Raw genomic sequence first — 26,235 nt, 5'->3', positions numbered from 1 at the left:
TTCTGCCTTCTTAGACTCTGGGGCAGGGTTTAATTTAATCGATGCTGGGTTCGTTCAGACCCAGGGGCTTAAAACTGAGGAGTTGTCTAGATCCATACCCATAATTGCAATTGACTCTGCACCTTTGAGACAGGGAAATTTCACCTAGATTGTCCGAGGGGTGATCCTGCAAATAGGGGCATTGCACTCCGAGTCAATAGATTGTTTTGTGTTGGGGGGATTACCATTGCGAATAGTTCTCGGTTTACCCTGGCTCACGCTACACAATCCGATGCTAGACTGACGGACTCGAGAGGTTTCTAAACGGAGTGAGTTTTGCAGGAACATTGTCTGGGTGGCCGGGGTGGCTTCTCAGGTTCTGCCAGACTTTATCTCAGATTTTGAGGATGTTTTCTCTGAGGGAAGTCAGGAGCTACCTCCACACCGCCCTTATGATTGTGCCATAACTTTCGTTCCAGGAGCTAAGCTAACTAAGAGTAAGCTATACAATATCTCGGCTCCTGAGAGACAAGCCATGAAGGATTATATCACGGAGAGTTTAGCCAAGGGATATATCAGACCCTCGTCATCTCCCATTGCAGCTGGGTTCTTCTTTGTAAAGAAGAAAGACGGGGGTTTACGCCCATGTATAGATTTCCGTGAATTAAATCAAATTACGGTCCGGGATCCTTTTCCGCTCTCTCTTATTCCGGATCTCTTTAATCAAATTGTGGGGGCTAAGTGGTTCTCCAAATTGGATCTCGGGGGGCATATAATCTCATTCGCATGAGGGAGGAGGATGAATGGAAGACAGCATTCATTACTCCAGAGGGACATTACGAGACCTTGGTTATTTCTTTTGGGTTATGTAATGCCCCTGCCGTGTTTCAACATTTTGTCAACGATATACTTAGTCATCTGATTGGTAGGTTTGTGGTGGTATATCTCTGACATCTTAATTTATTCTCCTGACCTCGAGTCTCATCTGGCTCGTGTTAGACAGGTCCTTCAAGTACTCAAGGACAATAAATTATTTGCCAAACTTGAGAAATGCATGTTCGCAGTCAGAGATTCCATTTTTGGGATATTTTTTGTCCTCCACAGGATTTCGTATGGATCCAGCCGAGGTCAGGGCGGTCTTCGAGTGGGGTCGCCCTGAGGACCTTAAGGCTTTACAGAGGTTTTTGGGTTTTGCAAACTTCTATCGCAAATTTATTAAAGACTTTTCTGTGGTAGCCAAACCATTAACAGACCTGACCAACAGAGGCACGGACTTCTCTGCAAGGCCCAGTGTGGCCTGCAAGGCTTTTGAAACTTTGAAAAAGTGTTTTTCCACTGCATCCATATTAATACAGCCTGACATCACTCAGCCATTTGTTGTAGAGGTGGATGCCTCTGAGGTAGGGGTGGGAGCTGTATTGTCACAGGAGATTTCTCCGAGTAAGTGGCGTCCATGTGCATTTTTCTCAAAAAAATTATCTCCTACGGAGAAGAATTATGATATTGGTAACAGGGAGCTGTTGGCAATTAAATGGGCATTTGAAGAATGGCGCCATTTTTTGGAGGGAGCACTTCACCCTGTCATGTGATCACAGATCACAAAAATCTGTTGTATTTAGAATCTGCGAAGCGTCTTACACCTAGGCAGGTAAGGTGGTCTCTGTTATTCGCCAGGTTCAATTTCTACATTACATACAGGCCATGAAGCAAGAATGTCAAGGCTGACGCGTTGTCCCGTTGTTTCCCAGGGGCTGGAGATAATTGTGAGCCAGGTCCTATACTGCAGAAGGGTGTAGTAGTCTCCGCAATTAATTCTGATCTTGAGAGAGAGGTGGTAGAGGCACAGGGGGACGCCCAAGCAGCCTGTCCTTCAGGTAAACTTTTTGTTCCTGCTAATCTCTGTCTCGGGGTCATAAATGAACATCATGACTCTGTTTTGGCCAGACACCCTTGATGTAAGGTTACCACGGACTTTCTCTCTTGGCATTTTTGGTGGTCTGGGGTAAAACATTATGTACAGGAAAATATCGCTACTTGCAGTGTATGAGCACGTTCCAAGACCTCTTGTTCTCATCCGTCTGCGTCTCTCCAACCTCTGGAGATTCCCAATAGACCTTGGACTCATTTGTCAATAGATTTCATCACTGACTTACCGGTTTCGGAGGGTAATACAGTTATTTTAGTCGTAGTTGAGAGATTTAGCAAGATGTCTCATTTAATTGCACTTCCCGTGTTACTAAATGCTAAGACTCTGGCACAGGTCTTTATCAAGGAGGTTGTGAGACTGCATGGTATTCCTTCAGATATCGTCTCTGACCGGGGGGGTGCAATTTATTTCCAAGTTTTGGAGGGCTTTCTGCAGCCGGCTGGGGACTCATTTGTCGTTTTCTTCAGCTTTTCATCTTCAATCTAATGGTCAGACAGAACGTGTAAATCAAAATCTTGAAACTTATCTCAGGTGTTTCATTTCAGAGAATCAGGAGGACTGGGTTAAGTACTTACCGTTAGCAGAATTTGCAGTAAACAACCGTACTCATGAGTCTACTGGTAAGTCCTCGTTTTTCGGGGCATATGGTTTTCATCCTTAATTTAGTTTATTTAATAGCAGGGATTCATCAGGTGTTCCTGAAGAGGAGAGGTTTTCTTCATCCATCACGTCTGTATGGTAAGGGGTTCTTGATAAATTGAAGAGGATGGGTTCCAGATATAAGAATGCGGCTGATCAGAGACGTGTAGAAGGTCCGGACCTGTGTGTGGGTGATTGGGTTTGGTTGTCCTCAAAAAATATTAAGCTGAGACTTCCCTCGTGGAAATTGGGCCCTAGGTTTATTGACCCTTATAGGATTGTGGCCGTCGTGAATTCTGTTGCTTTTCGGCTGGCTTTGCCTCTGTCATTTAAGATCCATAATGTTTTCCAGCGCTCCTTACTCAAGAAGTTTGTGGCGTCATCCAATACGTCACCTTCACCTCCCTCTCCGGTCCTTGTTGATGGAAATCTCGAGTTCCAGATAGCCAGGGTCTTGGATTCTCGTTTAGTTCGTCGGTCTCTACAGTATCTGGTACACTGGAGAGGGTATGGTCCTGAGGAGAGGACGTGGGTACCTGCTGCCGATGTCCATGCGGTTAGGTTGGTTTGGGCATTTCATACAGCCCATCCTGAGAAACCTGGCCCTGAGGTTCCGGAGGTCCCTCATAGAAGAGGGGGTACTGTCACGGGGCTACCGTGACTAAAAGGCTTCAGACAACCGCAGCGCTCTGGGCCTCGTTCACACACAGTGAACAGAAGCTCTTCTCCTGAATTCTGACCTGGCTGCCTTGTGCCAGCAGTGCAGGAGTTAACCTTGTTGCTGAAGTTGCTGAGAGCTTGGTCTCTCAGCTGATATGGATTTTGTAATCTCATCCTCTATATAGACCTAGCTTTGACTACAACTGTTGTCAGTGATCAGTTCAGCTGCCTAGCTTGGAGTGTGAAGGAGCATAGTGTTGGAGCTTGGAGGTTTATCTACTTAGATTGTTGGCTGCTTATTTGGTTGCATGTTAAACCTGTTTTCTCTCCTTTGTTCTCCCCCCCCCCTTTTTTCCTACTCAGTGTTTCCTCTGTGGTTGTGTGAGTTTTCAGGGTGTTTGCTATTTAAGTTACTTTGTCTGTATTCCTTGCCTATTAGTCGTTTTGCTATTATTGTGCAATCCTCCTTCCTGGGGGGGAGAGGAGGCCACTGATAGGGTCTACGCAGGAGACAGGGATACGCTGCCGGCTCATGCCTCCTAACCATTATAGGTACCCCTGAGATAAGGGCAAGTCAGGGCCCCTTTATAGAGTCAGGGACAGGTGCGGGTCCCAGTACGCTGTCCTGCCCCTTTATCGCCATTTACGGTGTGACACTTACACTGATGTACCCTGAGCCTGAAGGACAACTTGAAATTCTTTCGAACTTGATTGGGGCTGCTTATTCACTATTCACACTATCCTGTGTTGCAACCTGTCATCAAATTTTCTTTGTTGTCAACTTCCAGGGAAATTAGTTAAAGTGCCATGGGTTGTAAACTTCTTGATCATGTTACGCACCATGCACAAAGGAACATCAAGATCTCTAGACTTGTAACCTTGAGATTATTGATATTTTTCAACAATTTTTTTGTTTTCAAGTCCTCAGACAGTTCTCTTATCCTCTTTCTATTATACATGCTTAGTATGGCGCACACAGACACACAATGCAAAGTTTGAGTCAATTTCTCCCATTTTGATCTGGTTTCAGGTGTGATTTGCTACAGATGAGTTTGGACTAGCATCACATACTTGAAAAAAAGTTGTCATCAAGGTTACCTCAGGTCACTGAGGCTGCATTCCCAGCCAGGCCCCTGAACTGCTGTGACCTTGGTGAGATCCCCGCTAGTACAGTAGTAAAGTCTCATGGATCAGTGCTGAGCTCAGAGAGTTCACCGCAGTTCACTGTGAGAAATTTCTCCTGGTGCACTTACCACTGCACCATGAGGCTTTTTCTCACTGTGTGAATGGGGATCTGTCAGAGGTCACCACAGTTCAGCCTGGCTGAGAATGCAGCCTCAGTGACCTGCAGTAACCTCGATGACATCACCGCTAGTCACTGATGCTGCGCTTGCAGCAGCTTATTCATCAGTGGTTTTCAGCCTAGACTGTCGCATCTTGGCACCGTCCAGGTTGAAAATTGTTTATCCAGAGACATGAAATACGGCGTGGACAGAACGTCGGACAAGTGAAGGATTTGTTTGTTTTTTACTTTTATTATATGAGGCCATGGCTTCAGTTGAATTGGTGATGATGTGAAAATGGTTTAATTTAGATTCATTAAAGGAGTCTGTGTAATTATTTCAACTAAAGGATTTTATTCGGGCTGTGTGTTTATTTACCATATAGCTATAGGATTAGTAATGGATGCGTGTCTTATAGACGCCGCTCTGCTCCTAAGCCATGGGCTTGATGTCACCGGACAATGCAAAAGTGACATCGGTCCCAATAATATTACCCCGCTTGCCACCGCCACAGGGCAAGTGGAAAGAGCCATGCAAAGCACCACAATTGGCACAGTGTAGCAGTGTTTGCTGTGCTGTCATGTGCTTGGGAGGCCGAACCCGAACAGTAACATAGACTTCGTGGTGAAGTCCGTGTTCGGTGTCAGGGCCCGAACAGTAGGTGTTCAGAACGGATGGCGAACTTTACTGTTCAGATTCGACCATCTCTGTTTGCCATGACAGCCGGGTGTCTGCTTAAGACCTCCGTGATTGTCATGACGATTCTCCCATGAAAACCAGCATTTAGATCAAAGGTTAAAGTCGTCAACTGAGTGCACTATCAAATACAGTAACAAGTTTAAAAAAAATAATAAATTTCAATATAAAAAAATACAAATGTTAACATCACCCCCTTTTGCCCCATTAAAAAGAACAATTTTAAAAAATGCACATATTTGGTATCTCTGTGTTTTTGTAAAAGTCTGATTTAAAGTATAAAATAAATTAATCTGATAGGGAAACGGCGTAAAGAGAAAAAAAATCTAAACTTTTTTTTTTTTACACTGCAACATTACAATAAAATGTTATGAGAGGCAATGAAAACATTATATCTAAATGGCATCAGTAAAAACATAAGCTCGGGGTACAAAATATATTATTAAAAAGAATTAAGATTAAAAAGAACCCAAAACTTTACATGTTTGCTAAGTGGTGAAAAAAAAAATAGAAAAAAAATGTACATTTTTTTTCTTGTATTACCATTTTCCAAAAACTGTGTGGGGGCACAGTTTTTGGAAAATGGTAATACGTTTTTGGAAAATGGTAATACAAGAAAAAAAAAATGTACATTTTTTTTTCTATTTTTTTTTCCCACCACTTAGCAAACATGTAAAGTTTTTTTTTAATCTGTGTAATCGTACTGACCTTGCAAATCATATAGTTTTCTCTGCATATGTCTGTGGCTAAGCTGTGAACTGTGATTTCCTCTCACTATTCAGATTCAATTGCAAAATGGTTGCTACTTTCCCTGCTTCTGCTTTCATATAGGCATAGGTATTCCTGATTGGATGTGCTATAACGTGATAACTGCAAGGCATTTTGAAGATGCCTAACTAGCTGCACCAGAAGTCATGTGAGCGTGCTCTGCCTGATGCAGTCTTCTACGGTGTAATAACGGTGGCCATTTTAGTCGATTTGCACAATGCAAATCCAATATTGTTCAAATTTGCCACGTTCAATAAATTCATAAAAATTCAAAATGGAATCGATTTTGCTCATCTTAAGTGTTTTGTTTGATTCATTAAGTTTAATACTTTCCTTCGCACGTGTAAATATACAAACAGGGAAATGGTTACATGGTATTGAACCTAGTGGGCAGTCAACTAAACAGGAAGTCCTGACGTGGCCCCTCTAATACCTCTATTTTCTATGTCCATGATGATGTTTGATCATCAAACAGTAAAATGATCTGGAGGGACAGCGTGCTTAGATGTAGGATTATGAGTTCTATTTATGCAGCTCAATTATATTTTGAAGGAGTTTTTTTTTTCTATTTCCGAAGTGTTTAAAAATAGCTTGCATGGTGTTATCATTGGCTTCACTGTATGAGAAGATTTTAATGAGTAGTGACTAAAACCACACTGTGTATTCTATGAAACCTTTTCAGATAATTCATTCAAAGAACAAAATAAATCGATGGTGTTCTTTCTATGTGGGGTTTTTTTGTTGTTCTTCAGACTGGTAGATGAATATATTCATGTATTTCGATGCCATTAATTAAAAGAAATGTTATTGAGGAAAAAGCTCTTAAATGTGATAAACACTGCATCATGTCCTCAATATATGTATCATCTGCTACTCTCAAACTCCCTACAGGGAGAGGTATTGATGAGTGCCAGTCATTAGATCTGCAGTGTTTTTGTGACAACCCTTAGGGGTGCTACAATGGCGGCCCAGAGATGTTGTTGTCACTTTTAGTCTTTGGACTGTTTCTCAGTGGAACCATTCCGCAGTTGAGATATGATTTTTATTTCAATCACACACCGCAAAAAGAAACAGATGTGAATGCTGCATATGAGGAGTAATAATTAAACATAAAATCAGTCCATGGGCTTTATTGCACCCTGGTAAGCGATATGTCACCATTAAATCTCGACTTTCCTCCAATGATTGTAAAACTAAGAAAAATTATGTCTCTACTTAAAAATCAGAGAATATGACAAAAATGTATAAATAACAAATACAGGTAAAATAATAAGCTGTTTAACATGTAATCCCTTAAAAATTAATATTTATTGTATACATTTTAAAAATACCCAATCCCAGTGAAATCCCGAATAGATCTATACCGTATCAGTAACCTAGCAGTATCCCTGCACTTTTCTGCTATCCCTTCCTAACAGTGGCACCCTAATAGAAGCGATTTTTTGGCGCCCCCCACTCCGCGGCGGCTGTCCCCATCTAGCCCTGTTAGTACCTGCCACACTGAAGGTGGGAAAACAATGAGCAAAAAAGAGATGAAAGGAAAGTGCTTAACCCCTTAGCAACCGCCGATACGCCTTTTAACGGCGGCCGCTAAGGGTACTTAAACCACAGCGCCGTTAATTAACGGCGCTGTGGAAAAAGTGAATAGCGCCCCCCAGAGTCGGATTTTCTCTGGGGTCTCGGCTGCCGGGGGTAGCCGAGACCCAAGAGAACATGATTCGGGGGGTTTTGTACTGACCCCGCATTTGCGATCGCCGGTAATTAACCGTTTACCGGCGATCGCAAAAAAAAAAAGCGATCTCTTTTTAATTTCTCTGTCCTCCGATGTGATCGCACATCAGAGGACAGAGAAAGGGGGTCCCAGATAGCCCCCCGATACTCACCTGTCTCCCCCGGTGCTCCTTGTGGCTCCCGGTGGGCGCCGCCATCTTCAAAATGGCGGGCGCATGCGCAGTGCACCCGCCGGCCGGCCCCGGGAGAATCTTTGGGGTCTCGGCTGCCGGGGGTAGCCGAGACCCCAAAGAGCATGATCGGGGTCGGTTTTACCGACCCCTGTTTTGCGATCGCCGGTAATTAACTGTTTACCGGCGACCGCAAAAAAAAAAAGTCAAAGTGTAATTCTCTGTCCTCTGATGTGATCGCACATCAGAGGACAGAGAAATAGGGGGATTCGGGGACCCTAGCATACTCACCTGTGTCCCTGGGTCCTCCTGCTGCTCCTCCTGGCCGCCGGCAAAAGAGAATGGCGGGCGCATGCGCAGTGCGCCCGCCATCTGTCTCCATCTGCCGGCCGGCAGGAGAACAGCAGTTGGGGCTAAAATTAGGGTTAGGGCTAGGGTTAGGGCTAGGTTTAGGGCTAGGGTTAGGGCTAGGGTTAGGGTTAGGGCTAGGGTTAGGGTTAGGGCTAGGGTTAGGGTTGGGGCTAAATTCAGGGTTAGGGTTCTTTCACACTTACGTCGGTACGGGGCCGTCGCAATGCGTCGGCCCGACAAACCGACGCACGTTGTGAAAATTGTGCACAACGTGGGCAGCGGATGTAGTTTTTCAACGCATCCGCTGCCCAATCTATGTCCTGGGGAGGAGGGGGCGGAGTTACGGCCACGCATGTGCGGTCAGAAATGGCGGACACGACATACAAAAAAACGTTACATTGAACGTTTTTTGTGCCGACGGTCCGCCAAAACACAACTGATCCAGTGCACGACGGACTCGACGTGTGGCCATCCGTCACGATCCGTCGGCAATTCAAGTCTATGGGCAAAAAACGCATCCTGCGGGCACATTTGGAGGATCCGTTTTTTGTCCAAAACGACGGATTGCGACGGATGCCAAACAACGCAAGTGTGAAAGTAGCTTTAGGGTTAGGGTTGGGGCTAAAGTTAGGGCTAGGGTTGGGGCTAAAGTTAGGGTTAGATTTGGGATTAGGGTTAGGGTTTGGATTAGAGTTGGTATTAGGGTTAGGGTTGGCATTCCGGTTACGCTTGGGATTAGGGTTAGGTTTCGGATTAGGGTTAAGGTTAGGGTTGTGATTAGGGGTGTATTGGGATTAGGGTTAGGTTTGAGGTTAGGGTTGAGATTAGGATTAGGGTTGTGTTGGATTTAGGGTTTTGATTAGGGTTATGGTTAGGGTTGACATTAGGGTTGTTTTGGGGTTAGGGTTGTGATTATCGTTAGGGTTAGTGATTAGGATTATGGATCAGGTTGGGATTAGGGTTAGGGGTGTGTTGGGGTTAGGGTTGGAGCTATAATTAGGGGGTTTCCACTGTTTAGTTACATCAGGGGGTCTCCAAACACGACAGCCAATTTTGCGCTCAAAAAGTCAAATGGTGCTCCCTCCCTTCTGAGCTCTGCCGTGCTCCCAAACAGTGGGTTACCCCCACATATGGGGCATCAGCGTACTCGGGATAAATTGGACAACAACTTTTGGGGTCCAATTTCTCCTGTTACCCTTGTGAAAATAAAAACTTGGGGGCTAAAAAATCTTTTTTGTGGAAAAAAAAATATTTTTTTATTTTCACGACTCTGCCTTCTAAACTTCTGTGAAGCACTTGGGAATTCAAAGTTCTCACCACACATCTAGATAAGTTCCGTGGGGGGTCTAGTTTCCAAAATGGGGTCACTTGTGGAGGGTTTCTACTGTTTAGGTACATCAGGGGCTCTGCAAACACAACATAACGCCCGCAGACCATTCTATCAAAGTCTGCATTCCAAAACGGCGCTCCTTCCTTCCGAGCTCTGCCGTGCGCCCAAACAGTGGTTTACCCCCATATATGGGGTACCAGCCTACTCAGGACAAATTGTAAAACAACTTTTGGGGTCAGATTTCTCTTATTACCCTTGCGAAAATAAAAACTTGGGGGCTAAAAAATCTTTTTTGTGGAAAAAAAAAATATTTTTTATTTTCACGACTCTGCATTCTAAACTTTTGTGAAGCACTTGGGCATTCAAAGTTCTCACCACACATCTAGATAAGTTCCATGGGGGGTCTAGTTTCCAAAATGGGGTCACTTATGGGGGGTTTCCACTGTTTAGGCACATCAGGGGCTCTCCAAACGCGACATGGCGTCCAATCTCAATTCCAGACAATTCTACATTGAAAAAGTAAAACGGCACTCCTTCTCTTCCAAGCTCTGCAATGCGCCCAAACAGTGGTTTACCCCTACATATTGGGTATCGACGTACTCAGGAGAAATTACACTACAACTTTTGTGTTCTAATTTCTCCTGTTACCCTTGTGAAAATAAAAATTTTGGGGCGAAAAGATCATTTTTGTGTAAACAAATGCGATTTTTTATTTTCACGGCTCTACGTTATAAACCTCTGTGAAGCTCTTGGGGGTTCAAAGTGCTCACCACACATCTAGATAAGTTCCTTAAGGGGTCTAGTTTACAAAATGGTGTCACTTGTGGGGGGTTTCCACTGTTTAGGCACATTAGGGGCTCTCTAAACGTGACATGGCGTCCGATCTCAATTCCAGCCAATTCTGCATTGAAAAAGTCAAACGGCGCTCCTTCACTTCCAAGTTCTGCGGTGCGCCCAAACAGTGGTTTACCCCCACATATGGGGTATTGGCGTATTCAGGAGAAATTGCATAACAAAATTTATGGTTACATTTCTGTTTTTACACTTGTGAAAATAAAAAAAATGGTTCTGAATTAAAATGTTTGCAAAAAAAAGTTAAATGTTCATTTTTTCCTTCCACATTGTTTCAGTTCCTGTGAAGCACGTAAAGGGTTAATAAACTTCTTGAATGTGGTTTTGAGAACCTTGAGGAGTGTAGTTTTTAGCATGGTGTCACACTTTGTTATTTTCTATCATATAGACCCCTCAAAATGACTTCAAATGTGATGTGGTCCCTAAAAAAAAAAAGGTGTTGTAAAAATGAGAAATTGCTGGTCAACTTTTAACCCTTATAACTCCCTAACAAAAAAAAATGTTGTTTCCAAAATTGTGCTGATGTAAAGTAGACATGTGGGAAATGTTATTTATTAACTATTTTTCGTGACATATCTCTCTGATTTAAGGGCATAAAATACAAAGTTTGAAAATTGCAAAATTTTAAAAATTTTCGCCATATTTCTTTTTTTTTTATAAATAATCGCAAGTAATATCGATGAAATGTTACCACTAACATGAAGTACAATATGTCATGAAAAAACAGTCTCAGAATCAGCGGGATCCGTTGAAGCGTTCCAGAGTTATAACTTCATATAGTGACAGTGGTCAGAATTGCAAAAATTGGCTCGGTCATTAAGTACCAAATTGGCTCTGTCACTAAGGGGTTAAATTATTAACAAAAAAGGTTCAGTACAGCGATAAGTAGCATTCCCCATGCATATATTGCTAGCATCAAAAGATACACTGTACCTAACAATGCAATTGCATATAGCCCTAAAGAGTCCTACATAATATTGGCTATATCAACCACTTCATAAATACATAGAACCTATATTCAAAAGGACTCAAAATATCATAAAGGGGAAATAATGAAACAAAGTGGTTAAACAATGCCTGTTTCAAATCGTAATAAATAGCCCATCACAGTTCACACAAAAAAACTACAACCAATGGCAGCCTTGTGAGCATTAGTGGGTAGTACAGCGGAAAGCATAGAAGGGTGTTAGCCCAAAACAACTTAGCTTCCAGCCAATAGCCCCAGCCTCGACGCCTTTCCCCGTAACACGGTTCATCAGGAGGCAGAAGATAGAACAAGATGATCCCTAGATGCAGGCATCCTGATAAATGGCAGCATACAGAACAAAGCGGAAACACTCACTGGTCCAGGTGTGGTCTGAATCCTTTATTTAGAAAATACAAAAAGACACCGTCATCTTCACGGCTCGGGACAACAAGCGCCGACAATAGCGCTTCCACGGGTCTAAGGTGCAGGAGAGTAACGCGGACCTAAATAGGCAGGTAGGAGGAAAATCCCCCCTCCTCCCTCCCTCCCTACCTCTAAACGCCCGCCCCTCCCCCCTGACACCTAAAGACAAAATACAACATGCGTGAAACAAATAATATTAAAAACCGGGATCAAACCCGGATACTCCCCGATACCTTGTGTTAGCTCTCAGATAAAACCATATACAATATAAAGTATAAAATACCCGAGATGGCCATGTGGACATGAAAGTATAGACATATCCATATCAAAACCCTCCCCCACTAGCCCGGCATACTGGATACATCTTCTTAAATATTGATCCTGCACATTTTTTTTAACCGCGGACCATACTACATCCGAGGGTGCCTACCTGGTTCAAAAAAACATACCGGTGCAATTAACAAACGCCCTTACAACCGAACACAAGGGTACAAAACGCAACCAACCTCTACAGGAAGACAAACATGTCCAACCTGTCATTCAAGCCTGCTGGACCCATCGCGCGTGTGCGCATGATCCACTTGGCCTTCTTTCTTAACAGCAGCTTATGCACATCACCCCCTTGTGCCGGTACCACCACCCTCTCGATGCCTGCGAACATGAGGACCTCTGGGTCCCCTAGATGTGCGTCCCTAATATGCTCTATCAATCTAGGCACACCTTTACCCGTCCGGATCGATCTGAAGTGCTCCCTGAAACGAATACACAATTGGCGTATGGTTTTCCCTATATAAAAGCTTCTACAGGGACAAAAAACCACATATACCATGTAATCGGTCTTGCAGGATATGAACTGTTGGACAATATGTCTAATAGGCCCTATGTTCATAGATTGCCCAATGGCATGATGCCTGCAAGAGAGACAATGGCCACAGCGAAAATTACCCTTAGGGATCGATTGCTCCAACCACGTAGCTCTGGGATTCGATATATGGTTACCTTAATACCTTTAACACCATGGGGATGTCTTTTACTTCGGTGTTTGGGGTGATAGTTTAGAGTTCTTGGATGTGGCAGTGAGGGTTCAGGATGGAGAAATTTTCACTTTTGTCCATCGCAAATCCACTGCAACAAACTCGTTGTTACATTTTAACAGTTTTCACCCGGCACACACTAGACGTTCGCTGCCCTATAGTCAGCTTCTCCGTACGAGAAGGATTAACAACACGCAGACAGGGTTTGAGGAGCAGTCTAGGGAGTTATGTGACAGGCTCCGTGAGAGGGGTTACCTGGATAACGTGTTGCAGAGGGCCGTGGAGCGAGTTCATGGGCATTCACGTTCCAGGGTGGATGGCAACAAGACCCCCGTAGGGCAACGGTTTATTTTTTGTTTTCGTTTTGGTCCCATGGACCAGGAGATCAGGGCATCTATTAGGAGGCACTGGCATGTGTTGGCAAGGGATAGGGATCTCGCAGATAGGGTGGCTGGAGGGCCGCTTATCTCTAACATACGAAGTACGCGGGTCAGATACGTGTTGGTGCGGAACCGTATATCGATTCCCAGAGCTACGTGGTTGGAGCAATCGATCCCTAAGGGTAATTTTTGCTATGGCCATTGTCAGGGGGGAGGGGCGAGCGTTTAGAGGTAGGGAGGGAGGAGGGGGGATTTTCCTCCTACCTGCCTATTTAGGTCCGCGTTACTCTCCTGCAACTTAGACCCGTGGAAGCGCTATTGTCGGTGCGAAACGGCCGTCGTCACATCCTGCTCACCTCCTTCCCTGCTTGTTGTCCCGAGCCGAGAAGATGATGGTGTCTTTTTGTATTTTCTAAATAAAGGATTCAGACCACACCTGGACCGGTGAGTGTTGCCGCTTTGTTCTGTATGCTGCCATTGGTTTTGAACCTGTTTTCATGCGAGCACCTCGACCTGGATATCGGGCTCCTGTGCAACATAATATGCTTTGAATTAACCGCGGCTGATCCTGGACACTTTTGCAGCTGTGCGGCTTTACTGCTTCTAGATGGACATGTATGTTTTTACATCCTGATAAATGGACAGACCATCTGTACTGTATACAGATAGGACAGCACAGGATCGCAGCTGATTTCATTCTGTATGGTAAAACATTTCCCTGTCTATTCTTAAACAATATTTTACCTCACAGAAAAAAATCAGCTGCAATTTCATGCAGTGTCATCTGTGTTCCCTCTTTTGTTTCCTCCAATGTCCAGGAGATGTGGTATGATCAGACCATGTTCCTGCACGGTCAGACACTGCCATTACACAGTACACAGCAGGGGCACATTTATAAGATTAGCTCAACCCAGGGGCATTTTATTTAACACATTAAAATTGTGGAACTTATTAGTATTCCAAGATCTATTGAGTAAAATGTACTTTGTTTGTGGGAAAACTCTTTTAAGTATATAGGTTAAGCTGATTAAACATAGGAAACATTTTATTGTCCAATGTCAGTTTTCCATCCCTGGCTGAATGTGATGTGCAGACCTTTGAGGGTCACATTCTATGGCTAGACAGTATGGGGTTCACTATCGCTTGTAAAGATGTGCACAGCTTAGTCAGTAAGCCTACAACAAGTGTGAATTTTTGCCAAAATTCTCACGCTAACGGTAAGTCTCTTTTGATTATTCATTATAGCATATACTCACTGTAGTTTGTTACTGGTGAATTTCTGCTGTTCAATTTTCTTCATTAGCTTATGATTATGGTATTTAACTTGAAATATTATTCTTTTGTTATACCATATAGGTAAGTTGAGGCCAATATCTATGCCTGTAGAATACAACTGGGTTGGAGACTATGATGATCCTAGCAAGATGAAACGTGATGGTAGGAGAGGTAAGTCAATTGTAGTGAATAATAATAAGAAACATTATATTAATTAATAAGAGATTGAAAAGAACTAGTCAGTGCGTTATGGTAACGATCTGTTTCTCTAAAGGGATTGTCATCTCTTTTTTTGCATAGATTCCTTAATACCAAACAATACAATCATAAGGCACCAAGTAAAGTATCAAGGCATACTTGACATCCCCACTATCATCATGGGTGATTTCAATGTCCCCATTGACACTTTCACCTCAGCTACCTCTAAACTTTTATCACTGACTGCCTCCTTTGGCCTCACTCAATGGTCCTCTGAGGCCACTCACAAAGATGGCCACACGCTGGACCTCATCTTCACCCGCCTCTGCTCCCTTACTAACCTCACTAACACACCCCTCCCCCTGTCTGACCACAACCTACTGACATTCTCGTCCCTCTCCTCTCCTAGTGTGCAACCCCCACTCCACAAACTCACTCACCCTCGCAGAAATCTCAAACATCTCAACTTACAATCACTCTCTGAGTCCCTTCTCCCTCTCACAGACATAGCGTCCCTTCATGACACAGATGCTGCTGCCACTTTTTATAACACCACAATAACAACAACACTCAATTCGGCCGCCCCACTCATGCATAGTAAAACTCGTACAATTAACAGGCAGCCCTGGCTGACCAGCCTGACCAAAGAATTGAGACGGGCTTCCAGGATTGCTGAGCGGAGATGGAAGCGATCCCACTCTGCCGACCACTTCACTGCATACAAGCAGTCCCTCGCCAGCTTCAAGTCTGCGCTCACTGCCGCAAAACAAACTTACTTCTCATCCCTCATATCCTCCCTGTCCCACAACCCTAAACAGCTTTTCAACACTTTCAATTCTCTACTCCGTCCCCCCGCACCTCCTCCCTCCCCCCTCATTTCTGCTGATGATTTCGCCTCTTTCTTTAAACAGAAGATCGATACGATCAGAGAAAGCTTTGGCCCACAGCGCCCACTGCCCCTCTTAGCTGCTCAACCCTGCTCCTCCAAAACCAGCTTCTCCACCATGACAGAAGATCAGCTCTCCACCCTCCTGTCAAGATCACACCTCACCACCTGCACGCTTGACCCGCTCCCATCCCACCTCATCCCTAACCTTTCCACGGTCTTCATCCCAACCCTAACGCACCTCTTCAACCTCTCACTCACAACAGGTGTCTTTCCCTCATCCTTCAAGCATGCCAAGATCACACCCATCCTCAAAAAGCCCTCCCTCGACCCATCCTCTGTGTCTAGCTATCGCCCGATATCTCTTCTCCCTTATGCCTCCAAATTGCTGGAGCAACACGTCCATCTTGAACTGTCCTCCCACTTCTCCTCCTGCTCCCTCTTTGATCGGTTACAATCAGGCTTCCGTTCCCATCACTCAACTGAAACTGCCCTAACTAAAGTCACCAATGACCTACTAACTGCCAGGAGCAAGCGACACTACTCTGTCCTCCTTCTCCTGGACTTGTCTTCTGCCTTTGACACTGTAGACCACTCCCTTTTGCTACAAATCCTCTCATCCCTTGGCATCACAGACTTGGCCCTTTCCTGGATCTCGTCATATCTGACAGACCGAACATTCAGTGTCTCCCTCCCCCACACCACCTCCTCACTTCGCCCCTTGTCAGTCGGTGTTCCTCAAGGCTCTGTTCTAGGACCCCTACTCTTCTCCATCTACACTTTCGGCCTGGGACAGCTCATAGAATCCCACGGTATGCAGTACCATCTCTACGCTGACGACACGCAGATCTACCTCTCCGGACCTGACCTCTCCTCCTTGCTTACCAAAATCCCGCACTGTCTGTCTGCCATTTCAGCCTTCTTTTCTGCTCGCTTTCTACAACTGAACATGGACAAAACAGAATTCATCATCTTTCCCCCATCTCACTCTACCCCTCCACCAGACCTATCCATCAATGTCAATGGCTGCTCACTATCCCCAGTCCCACACGCCCGGTGCCTCGGGGTGATCCTCGACTCTGCCCTCTCTTTCAAGCCACATATCCAAGCCCTTGCCTCCTCCTGTCGTCTCAAACTCAAAAATATTTCCCGGATCCGTGCTTTCCTTGACCGCAACACTGCAAAAACGCTAGTGCATGCCCTTATCATCTCCCGCCTCGACTACTGCAACCTCCTACTCTCTGGACTCCCCTCTAGCACTCTGGCACCACTCCAATCCATCCTACACTCTGCTGCCCGACTAATCCACCTGTCCCCCCGCTATTCCCCAGCCTCTCCCCTGTGTCAAGCCCTTCACTGGCTTCCTATCGCCCAGAGACTCCAGTTCAAAACCCTCACACTGACATACAAAGCCATCCACAACCTGTCTCCTCCATACATCTGTGACATGGTCTCCCGGTACCTACCTACACGCGACCTCCGATCCTCCCAAGACCTCCTTCTCTACTCCCCTCTCATCTCTTCTTCCCATAACCGCATCCAAGACTTCTCCCGTGCTTCCCCCATACTCTGGAACTCTCTACCCCAACACATCAGACTTGCGCCTACCATAGAAACCTTCAAAAAGAACCTGAAGACTCATCTCTTCCGACAAGCCTACAGCCTCCAGTGATCCTCAACCTACTGAACAGCCGCACAGCCAGCTCTTCCCTCTCCTAGTGTTTCATCACCCATCCCCTGCAGACTGTGAGCCCTCACGGGCAGGGTCCTCCCTCCTTATGTACTCGTGTGCCTTGTTATCTGCTCATGTTTAATGTATTTGTCTATATTTGCCCTGTATTCACATGTAAAGCGCCATGGAATAAATGGCGCTATAAAAATGTATAATAATAATAATAATAATAAAAGGCACACTGCAAACTGTGAGATTTCTCCATTGCTGGTGGCAGGTGCGTGACCACAAGTATGGGATTTGCATGCCATTATGGGACATTTAGATATGTGTGGCCTTTCTCAATGCAACTGTATTGAGCAAGGTCAGATATGTCTGGTCAGAATGTGGCCAGAGGTAGGCAAATCACATACTTCCAATCACGTGAGGACCACTGGAACCAACATGCAGAGCCTGCCCAAATTTACCCATTTATGAGGAGGGAGGTTATCATTGGGGCTGTCGCCTGTCTTACCATTCATCAGCTGTGTGAGAGTTCCTGCTTCTCAGCTGGGAGATATCATTGGGTGTGGGAGAATGGTAATGGGCAACTGGTTAATACTGGGGGGCACTGTTTTCTTCCTGCTGAGACTGGGTGTATTTATGGAAGATGGGTGGTGGAGCCGCAGGAGGAGAAAAGGGAAAGACTTGGTAAATGCAGTCCTGACACAGCTTCTATTTAGTATCTTGTGGCTGACCTCTTCTATACAGTGTGAGGGACAAACCTTTTCCAAGCAACGGATTCCTCCTTTATGCATAGGGACATATTACATGGCCTTCACGGTCTTTATCAAGCTTATTTTTGCTGAGGTTTTTTAAGATGGCATAAAAAGTCACATCTGAGCACGAGACTCCACTTTACCATTTGATTGCTTTATAGAATCAACTTCTCCCTCACAGTTGGTGCCTCTCAAAGAATTTGCTCCCTCTCACAGTTAATACCTCCCAGAGAACCTGCTCCTCATGGAAGTTAGCTTCCCCCAGAGAATCAGCTCCCTCTCACAGTTAGTACCTCCCAGAGAATCAGTTCCCCCTCACAGTTTGCACCTTAAAGAGATTTGGCTCCCAGTCATAGTTAGCACCTCCCAGACAATCCGCTCCCCCACACAGTTATCTTCTCCCAGAGAATCTTCTCCCGCTCACAATTAGCACCTCCCGCAAAATGTGCTCCCACTCAGTTACTACCTCCCAGAGAATATGCTCCCCCTCACAGTTACTACCTCCTAGATACTCCACTCCCCCTCTGTCAGTTCCCCCTCACAGTTACCACCTCCCAGAAAATCTACTCCCCCTCACAGTTAGCACCTCCCAGAGAATCTGCACCCCCTCACATTTAGCTCCTCCCAGAAAATTTGATTAACCTCACAATTAGCACCTCCCGGAGAATCTGGTCCCTCTCACATTTAGCACCTCCCAGAGACTCTGCTCCCCCTTACAGTTAGTGCCTACAGAGAATCAGCACCCCCTAACAGTTAGCACCTCCCAGAGAATCAGCTCCCCCTAACAGTTAGCACCTCCCAGAGAATCAGCTCCCCCTTACAGTTAGCACCTCCCAGAGAATCTGCTCCCCCTTACAGTTAGTACCTACAGAAAATCAGCTCTCCCTAATAGTTAGCACCTCCCAGAAAAGAGTGTCACCAAATTTTGCATTTTGAACTCTGGTGAAATGAAAGTTCATTGCTAATAATTTTTGTTAGTCAGAAGCAGTGTTTGCCACGCTGTCATGCACATGACAGCATGGCAAACACTGAATGTTTGGGCCCCCATTCAAGTGAATGGGGTCCGGGTACTGTTCTGGTACCCAACATTTTTTTAACTGTTCAGCCGGACCCGAACATCCAGGGGTCCACCCATCTCTAGTTTTGATGAAATCACTATTTTATCAGCAGACTAGAGGACTAGTAAACCTGCTGTCATGTAGTTAGCATCTATCTATATAATTGTCTAAGGGGTACTTCTGTCTGTTTGTCTGTAACGGAAATCACGGGTCGGTCGCGCCCGGCTGGCCGTGACCAATCAGCGACAGGCACAGTCCGGCCGCGAATTAGCCCCTTCCTACTTCCGTCCAGTCGGTGCCCCTCCATACTCCCCTCCAGTCAGCACCCCATAGTGTTGTAGTACTGCGTTACACCCTGCGGCATAACGCGGTGTAATGCAGTCCGTTACCACTGCCATTAACTGTGTAAGTGTGCCCAACTTTTTACTATTGATGCTGCTTATGCAGCATCAATAGTAAAAATATATAATGCTAAAAATAATGAAAAAAAAACCAAAACATATTCTCACCTTCCGCTGTCCGCGCCAGCCTTTCCCGCTCCTCGCAACACTCCGGTCCCCAGAATGCATTGCGGCAGCGGCAATGACTTGAGATCACGTAGCGGTCTCGTGAGATGATGACGTAGCAGTCTCGCGAGACTGCTACATCATCACATGTTATTGCCGCAATGCATTACTGGGAACGGAGCATCATGACGAGCATCGGTCAAGGTCTGGCCTGGATCCGGGGCCCGATGGAAGGTGAGTATATAACTATTTTTTATTTTAATTCTTTTTTTAACAGGGATATGGTGCCCACATTGCTATATACTATGTGGGCTGTGTTATATACTACGTGGGCTGTGCTATATACTGCGTGGGCTGTGCTATATACTGCGTGGGCTGTGCTATATACTGCGTGGGCTGTGCTATATACTGCGTGGGCTGTGTTATATACTACATGGGCTGTGCTATATACTACGTGGATGTGCAATATACTACGTGGCTGTGCAACATGTTACGTGGCTGTGTTATATACTACATGAGCTGTGTTATATACTGCGTGGGCTGTGCTATATACTACGTGGCTGTGCTATATAGTATGTGGACTGTGCTATATACTACATACATATTCTAGAATACCCAATGCGTTCGAATCGGGCGACCATCTAGTTATAGGTATAAGTGTTTTAGCCATCTGTATATTTAATTAGCGCAACAGTACCATAGTTTTTGCTGTGTGTTCATTATAATTTTCCATATACCTGAGCTCAGTATAACCCCGCCTACACCACTGATTGGTAGTTTTATGTGAACACTGTGCATAGGCAGAAAACTGCCAATCAGTGGAGTTGGCAGGGTTCTAAAGCTCAGCATTCAGAGAACCGGTAGATCTGCAGCAGATAATAAAAAGGATTTTAGCAAAAATGTAGCACCCTGTAAAGTAAGTTGTTAGAGTTGGGCAGATAAATTTGCACAACTCCGGTTCATTGGCCAAGTCAGTAGTGACAGGTGACTGGATGAGAGGCTTGCGAATCTCTTCCCTTCCCTGATCCACAGTGACAGACTTGATTACCTGGGCAGGTGTGACATCATCATTACGTTGTGACACACAGATGACATTGTGCCAGCCCAGCAAATCAAAACGCACACCAGGGATCCCAGAAGAAAAGCGATTTGCATTCAGCAGCCAGAAACTACTGACTCGGCCAATCTACGAAGTCCCACAAATTGATCCACCCAAGTCTGTAAGTGACACATCAATGTAGTCCAGGTCTCTGTCTCTACATCATGCTGCTTTCATCAGATAGGGTGCCAAACTCCTTGAACAAAAATTGCCTTTAATTAGTTGCACAATAGGATCTCTACTGTGGTTTTGTTACTGTTGTTTTTCCCATACTTTTGTGTTAAATACACTTACTGTGTGTATATATAATATATATGATATTTTAGGCTGTGCATTTTTCCATTACAAGATCCATATATACAGTATATTTTTATTACCTCTTTTTTTTTCTTTTTATTGAAAACGAAGAACTTAAAATCCTGATATACAGCTTTATGGTTTTTTTAAATCAAAAACAGTGTTTACAAAGTACCCTACGTTAATTATTTAATGCACTTGCTTTTTTTACTTATTAATTTTCATTAAGGTATATGTCCTTTGGTATTGATATTTTAGGCTGTAGATTTTTCCATTACAAGGTGCATATATACAGTATATTTTTATTACATCTTTTTTCTCTTTTTATGGAGATTTAAGAACTTAAAATCCTAATATATATTTTCCAATAATATAATGCTAATTTTAATTTCAAGTAGAAATGTACCATTTACTGTTTTCTCATATAACTTGCTTGACTATAGCAGCATTTTCTGAAAAAAAGTAACAGTCGCAATCTGATAAACAGCAGAATCGTGTTCAGAAGAGCATATACTTCATTTTGTATTTGGAAAATGTTAAATTTTTTCACAGCATCACAGATTGCCTCCAGGACCTATAACTTTTGGTTCTGATGCAATCTAATGCTTGGAATACGTTAAACTCTCTGAGAAATACAGTAACCGTGTAGAATGAGTGCAAATCCCCAAAGCACCCTGACATAATGCCCTGTGGGAAGAAGTAGTCATCGTAATTTATCTGTAAGTGAACATAAATGCAATTTTCTCTAGTCTACAGCAGGACAATGTTATAGTAACATCTTCAAAGTTTTAATATATCATTGGTTTTCATCTAAGTAACTTGAGATTCTTAAAGTCTTTCTTTCCATTTTGCTCAGAAAGTTCTCTTCTCCGGTACATGAGCAATGACAAAATAATTCAAGAGGAGTTTATGATGCAGAGAAGCACCAAAAAAGACACAGGGAAGAAATCTAAAAAGAAAGGAGAAAAAAATACAAGTCCAAGTCATTATGGTCTACTTTCTGGAGCACAAATGGATTCCTTAAGGCAGGAAGGGGTCAGTCCATCAGTAGCAGATACAGCTTCATATCATGTGAGTAACGCGCTTTATTCCGTCTCGATTTTTACTTTACATTCAAGTATGAAGGTTCCAGATTTTACTACGGCAATTCATGTTTATTACTATGCGTTAATTTGAGAATCACCGGAAATTTAGATATGATATTTGAGTTTTAGCTATACAATAAACTAGATTTGATCACATATTTGGTCTGAAGTTTTGTTCACACAGTGCATTGATGGTTTCTGATTTGTTTGGTATGTGCTTTTTCACAAAGTAGTTTTTCACGTGTATTTATAATTACTTTCTAATTCCGAGACAATTAAAACTTATACTAGGCATAAAACCGGCCAGATTTATCATAGGGGTTCATGCTGTTCAATAAATCTGGTGTATTTAAAAGGGGTTGTCCAACAGTGGACAATCTCAGGCATGACCACGTTAGGAACTCGTTTAAAATAAAAAGAATGGATGCTTGCCTCCTGCAGCCGAACAGTCCAAGCGATGTTGGCCCGTATTCCTGGCTGATATTTTTGTGCCAAGAGTCTTCTGCAGCCAGTCCTAGAGTCCCTGGTTGGCTGAAGCCTTTAATATTTGATCAGAGCCTACATAGGAACATAGTAACATAGTTATTAAGGTTGAAGGAAGACTTTAAGTCCATCTAGTTCAACCCACAGCCTAACCTAACATGCCCTAACATGTTGATCCAGAGGAAGGCAAAAAAAAAACCCATGTGGCAAATAGTAAGGCTACGTTCACATTAGCGTTGCGCGCCGGTGCGTCGGCGATGCAACGCACGACGCACAAAAAAACACGTGCAAAACACGCGCAAAAACGCTGCGTTTTGCGACGCGTGCGTCGTTTTTTGACGAAAATCGGACGCACGAAAAATGCAACTTGTTGCATTTTCTTGCGGCCGACGCTAGCGTCGGAAACGACGCACGTGTCGAAAAACGCCACCCAAAAAACGCACGCGTCCCCTATGTTAAACATAGGGGCGCGTCGCCGCTGCTTCGCCGCTGCGTCGCCGACGCAACAGCGACGCACATTAGCGGAACGCTAATGTCAACGTAGACTAAGCTCCACTTTGGCATATATCTGGCAGAGTATTGATGAGATACAGAGATTAGTGTCCCTGTAGCCAAAGTCGCATGACCCACCAGAAAGAGCGGCTTCAGCATTACTAGATCAACCGTGCTTCGAGACTTCAGTATCCATTGTTTACATTTTAATCGGGCCTTGAAGTGAATAAGCAAGGGTTGTCCAGTAGTGGAAAACCATGTTAAGTTTATACCAACTACTTTGAGCCAGAAATGTGTGCCAAACTCTTGAGGCACTTATGGCACATAGTTTCGCACGTTAGGTTTATGCTCCTTTTTTACAAGGTCACGTCCCCTTGTCAAAAAAGGCTCAGAATATGCCATAATGATTATGGCGCTATTCATGGTGTCTGGCACATTTTGCTTGATAAATATGGCCAACATTCTTTTGAATATCTCAACTGAATTTTTGAGCCAAAAAAAAGAAGTGGAATAAAATTTGAAATATAAGATATTTTCTCTTACTTTCTTCTTTCACGTCTGGCTTTGGCCAGCAATGTTTTGTAAAAATGCTCAGCCTCATACTGCTTTTAGCTAAAAAGTAATAATAATAATAATCTTTATTTTTATATAGTGCCAACATATTCCGCAGCGCTATACAGTTTGCACACATTATCATTGCTGTCCCCGATGAGGCTCACAATGTAAATTCCCTATCCGTATGTCTTTGTAGTGTGGGAGGAAACCGGAGAACCTGGAGGAAACCCATGCAAACACGGAGAGAACATACAAACTCCTTGCAGATGTTGTCCTTGGTGGGGTTTGAACTGAGGACTCCAGCGCTGCAAGGCTGCTGTGCTAACCACTGCGCCACCGTGCTGCCAAAAAGTGCATCGAAATTAAAAAAAACTTCCCTTTGTGAACCTAACCATAAAATGAGGGTCACGTTTCATGTAATTTTAGTTTGGTATGGTAGCGCTTTCTTTATAGCAATGTTCAGAAATAATCCGAAATCCCACAAATCAGCCTGGAGTATTGCATTAAATGGAGTCTGGCAATACAGAATGACTGTTACTGTTAAAACCAAGTCCAGGTGCCCGGCACACTCTTGGCATAGCCAAATATTTAAGTGAGCGTTACCTTACCACCCACTTGTTTTTCCTCTGTTATCACCCCCTCTCTTCTATAATTGACAGCTCTGGTTTTATAGAGCAGATTGTAAAGTAATTTTGTGCTGACAGTCTCCCTTTAGAAGATGGGGAGAAGGGAGATATAGGAGTTTAGAGAGGAAAAATGAGCACATTTTCAAATTGCAAAAGACATTGCGAAAAGCTGCACTGCAGGTAATGATCATCTTCAGCGGTTCACTAGGGTAAGATTTTCATGGAAGGCAAAGGTTTAGAACTGTACTACTATACAATCCCTCTTCTCTCAGGATAAGAACATTAAAGTGTTAAACCAAAATATGCTTTAGACCACATGTGCAGGAAACCTTTACTCAATGGGGAAGTTCAGATCAATATTTGTTTTCATGCCAGTGAGGAAATGATTTATAGAGTACAGAAATTAAACTGCTGCCGTTTAGTTTTCCATTCTTTTTATTAGTTTAGAAACTTCATCAACTTTTTATTGATGTTCAACTTTGTTACTATTGTTATGGATATTTAATAGTGATTTGAAATTGTGCTGAAGCTATAAAATAAACTTTTATTAATATTGGAAAAAAAAAAGTCATTTGTGAAGACTATCCTAATCTCTATCCTCCTCTGTCCAATATCACTAGACAGGCATTGGTTTTTGCTGGTTACCGAGCAAGTGTTTTGATAATTGGTCAGTTCTAACAAAGGAGAAGACAGACAAAAAAAAAAGCCTTTGATTTATTTTAACCTTTCAATTACGATGGCGTATTGGTGTCACAGTACTGTATTTGTAGATAATCCCTACCCCAGAAAAAAAAGTGACAAAATAATTTCCACCATATAGTGACTGAAAAAGTACCATATATTTTTTGGATTGGAAGACAAACTTTTTCCCCAAAAAATTGGGAGGAAAATGGGGGTGCGTCTTATAATCCGAATATAGCTTACAGTAGAGTGGGGCGGTGGTGGTGAAGGGTCAAAGGAGGCATGGTCACTGTGCAGGAAGCAGCAACCCTGCCTCCTGTGACCTCGCTCCACTACCACCCCCCCACTCCCCACTATAAGACAGACCCATATTGTATTTAAAAAAAAAAAATTCCTATTTACATCCCCAAATTTTGGGTGCGTCTTATGGTCTGGTGCGTCTTATAGTCCGCAGGATGAAGTATATCCAGAATATAACTACATAATACCACCCTACCATGACTGATTACCACCACCACACCTTGACTAAAAAGCATTACCATAGAGTGACTAGATAATGCAGCCATACCATGACTAAATAATACCACCATAGAGCTATAACTTCTCAGTGCAGAACAGGAACAGGACCCCAGATTGTGCAGTGTTACCAAACTAAAGGAGGAGCACGGTCAATAGCCGGAGTATCTGTGAGTGACCTATATTCTCGATTCGGGCATATTAAACAGCTTTGAATAACGTTTTCACCATATTGCAATTATAGATATGATCAGCAGCAAACATATACATTATATTCCTATCAGCATGTAAGGGAGTCAGTTAGATAATTAGATAATTTTTACTTTTAGGTCCAGTAGTATTCCTCTCCTTTTCCTTTTTCTCGGTTTTTAGCTTCTCCTGACATTTATGAGGAATTACTATATAAAGGATTCTACTGTTTTGTTCTGAATTGTTATCATTTATATTGTCCTTTGTTTCATTGCTCTCTAATATGGCATGAAGGTTGGTGGATCCAATAAATGCTTATGGTCTTGATATGAATTACGGTTCACAAATTTTCCGTTCTGGAGAGTACAACAGAGTTTCATGTTCCATATTGCCTATTTTTTCTTACTTCTATTTGTGTACTGTATACACTGTTCACTTATATGTTTTCATTTATATGTTTTTTGTATATATTGCAGACAGTAATCTCTTGAGAAAGGCTTTATCAGCCGAAACGTTGAGAATTGCACAAGAATTGTACATATACTGTTTATTACCAATCTACAGAGAAATCATATGTGGATTCCCACCAACATTTTTCTTGAAATAAAAGTTTTCTTACACAAATACACTGATTCCTGTCTTGAGTGCCGGAGATTTTTGGTATCAGCT

The 26,235-nt window shown here is 43.5% G+C and overlaps 1 protein-coding gene across 14 annotated transcripts in view; it reads left to right on the top strand.

Annotated features, from left to right (window-relative positions):
• The window catches only part of CNKSR2 (connector enhancer of kinase suppressor of Ras 2), a 550,079-nt gene that overhangs the window by 314,683 nt on the left and 209,161 nt on the right, over positions 1-26,235 (top strand). For all 14 annotated transcript variants that reach the window (XM_069761485.1, XM_069761477.1, XM_069761484.1 and 11 more), the window contains 2 exons: positions 14,547-14,636; positions 21,796-22,010. In XM_069761485.1, coding sequence (XP_069617586.1) covers positions 14,547-14,636; positions 21,796-22,010 — 305 coding nt within the window. The remainder of the gene's footprint in view (positions 1-14,546; positions 14,637-21,795; positions 22,011-26,235) is intronic.

This window comes from Ranitomeya imitator, chromosome 3 (assembly GCF_032444005.1).
Source record: "Ranitomeya imitator isolate aRanImi1 chromosome 3, aRanImi1.pri, whole genome shotgun sequence".
Classification (NCBI taxonomy): Eukaryota; Metazoa; Chordata; class Amphibia; order Anura; family Dendrobatidae; genus Ranitomeya; species Ranitomeya imitator.
Note: the sequence above shows the minus strand (reverse complement) of the source record. Positions and strands in the feature narration are given on the sequence as shown.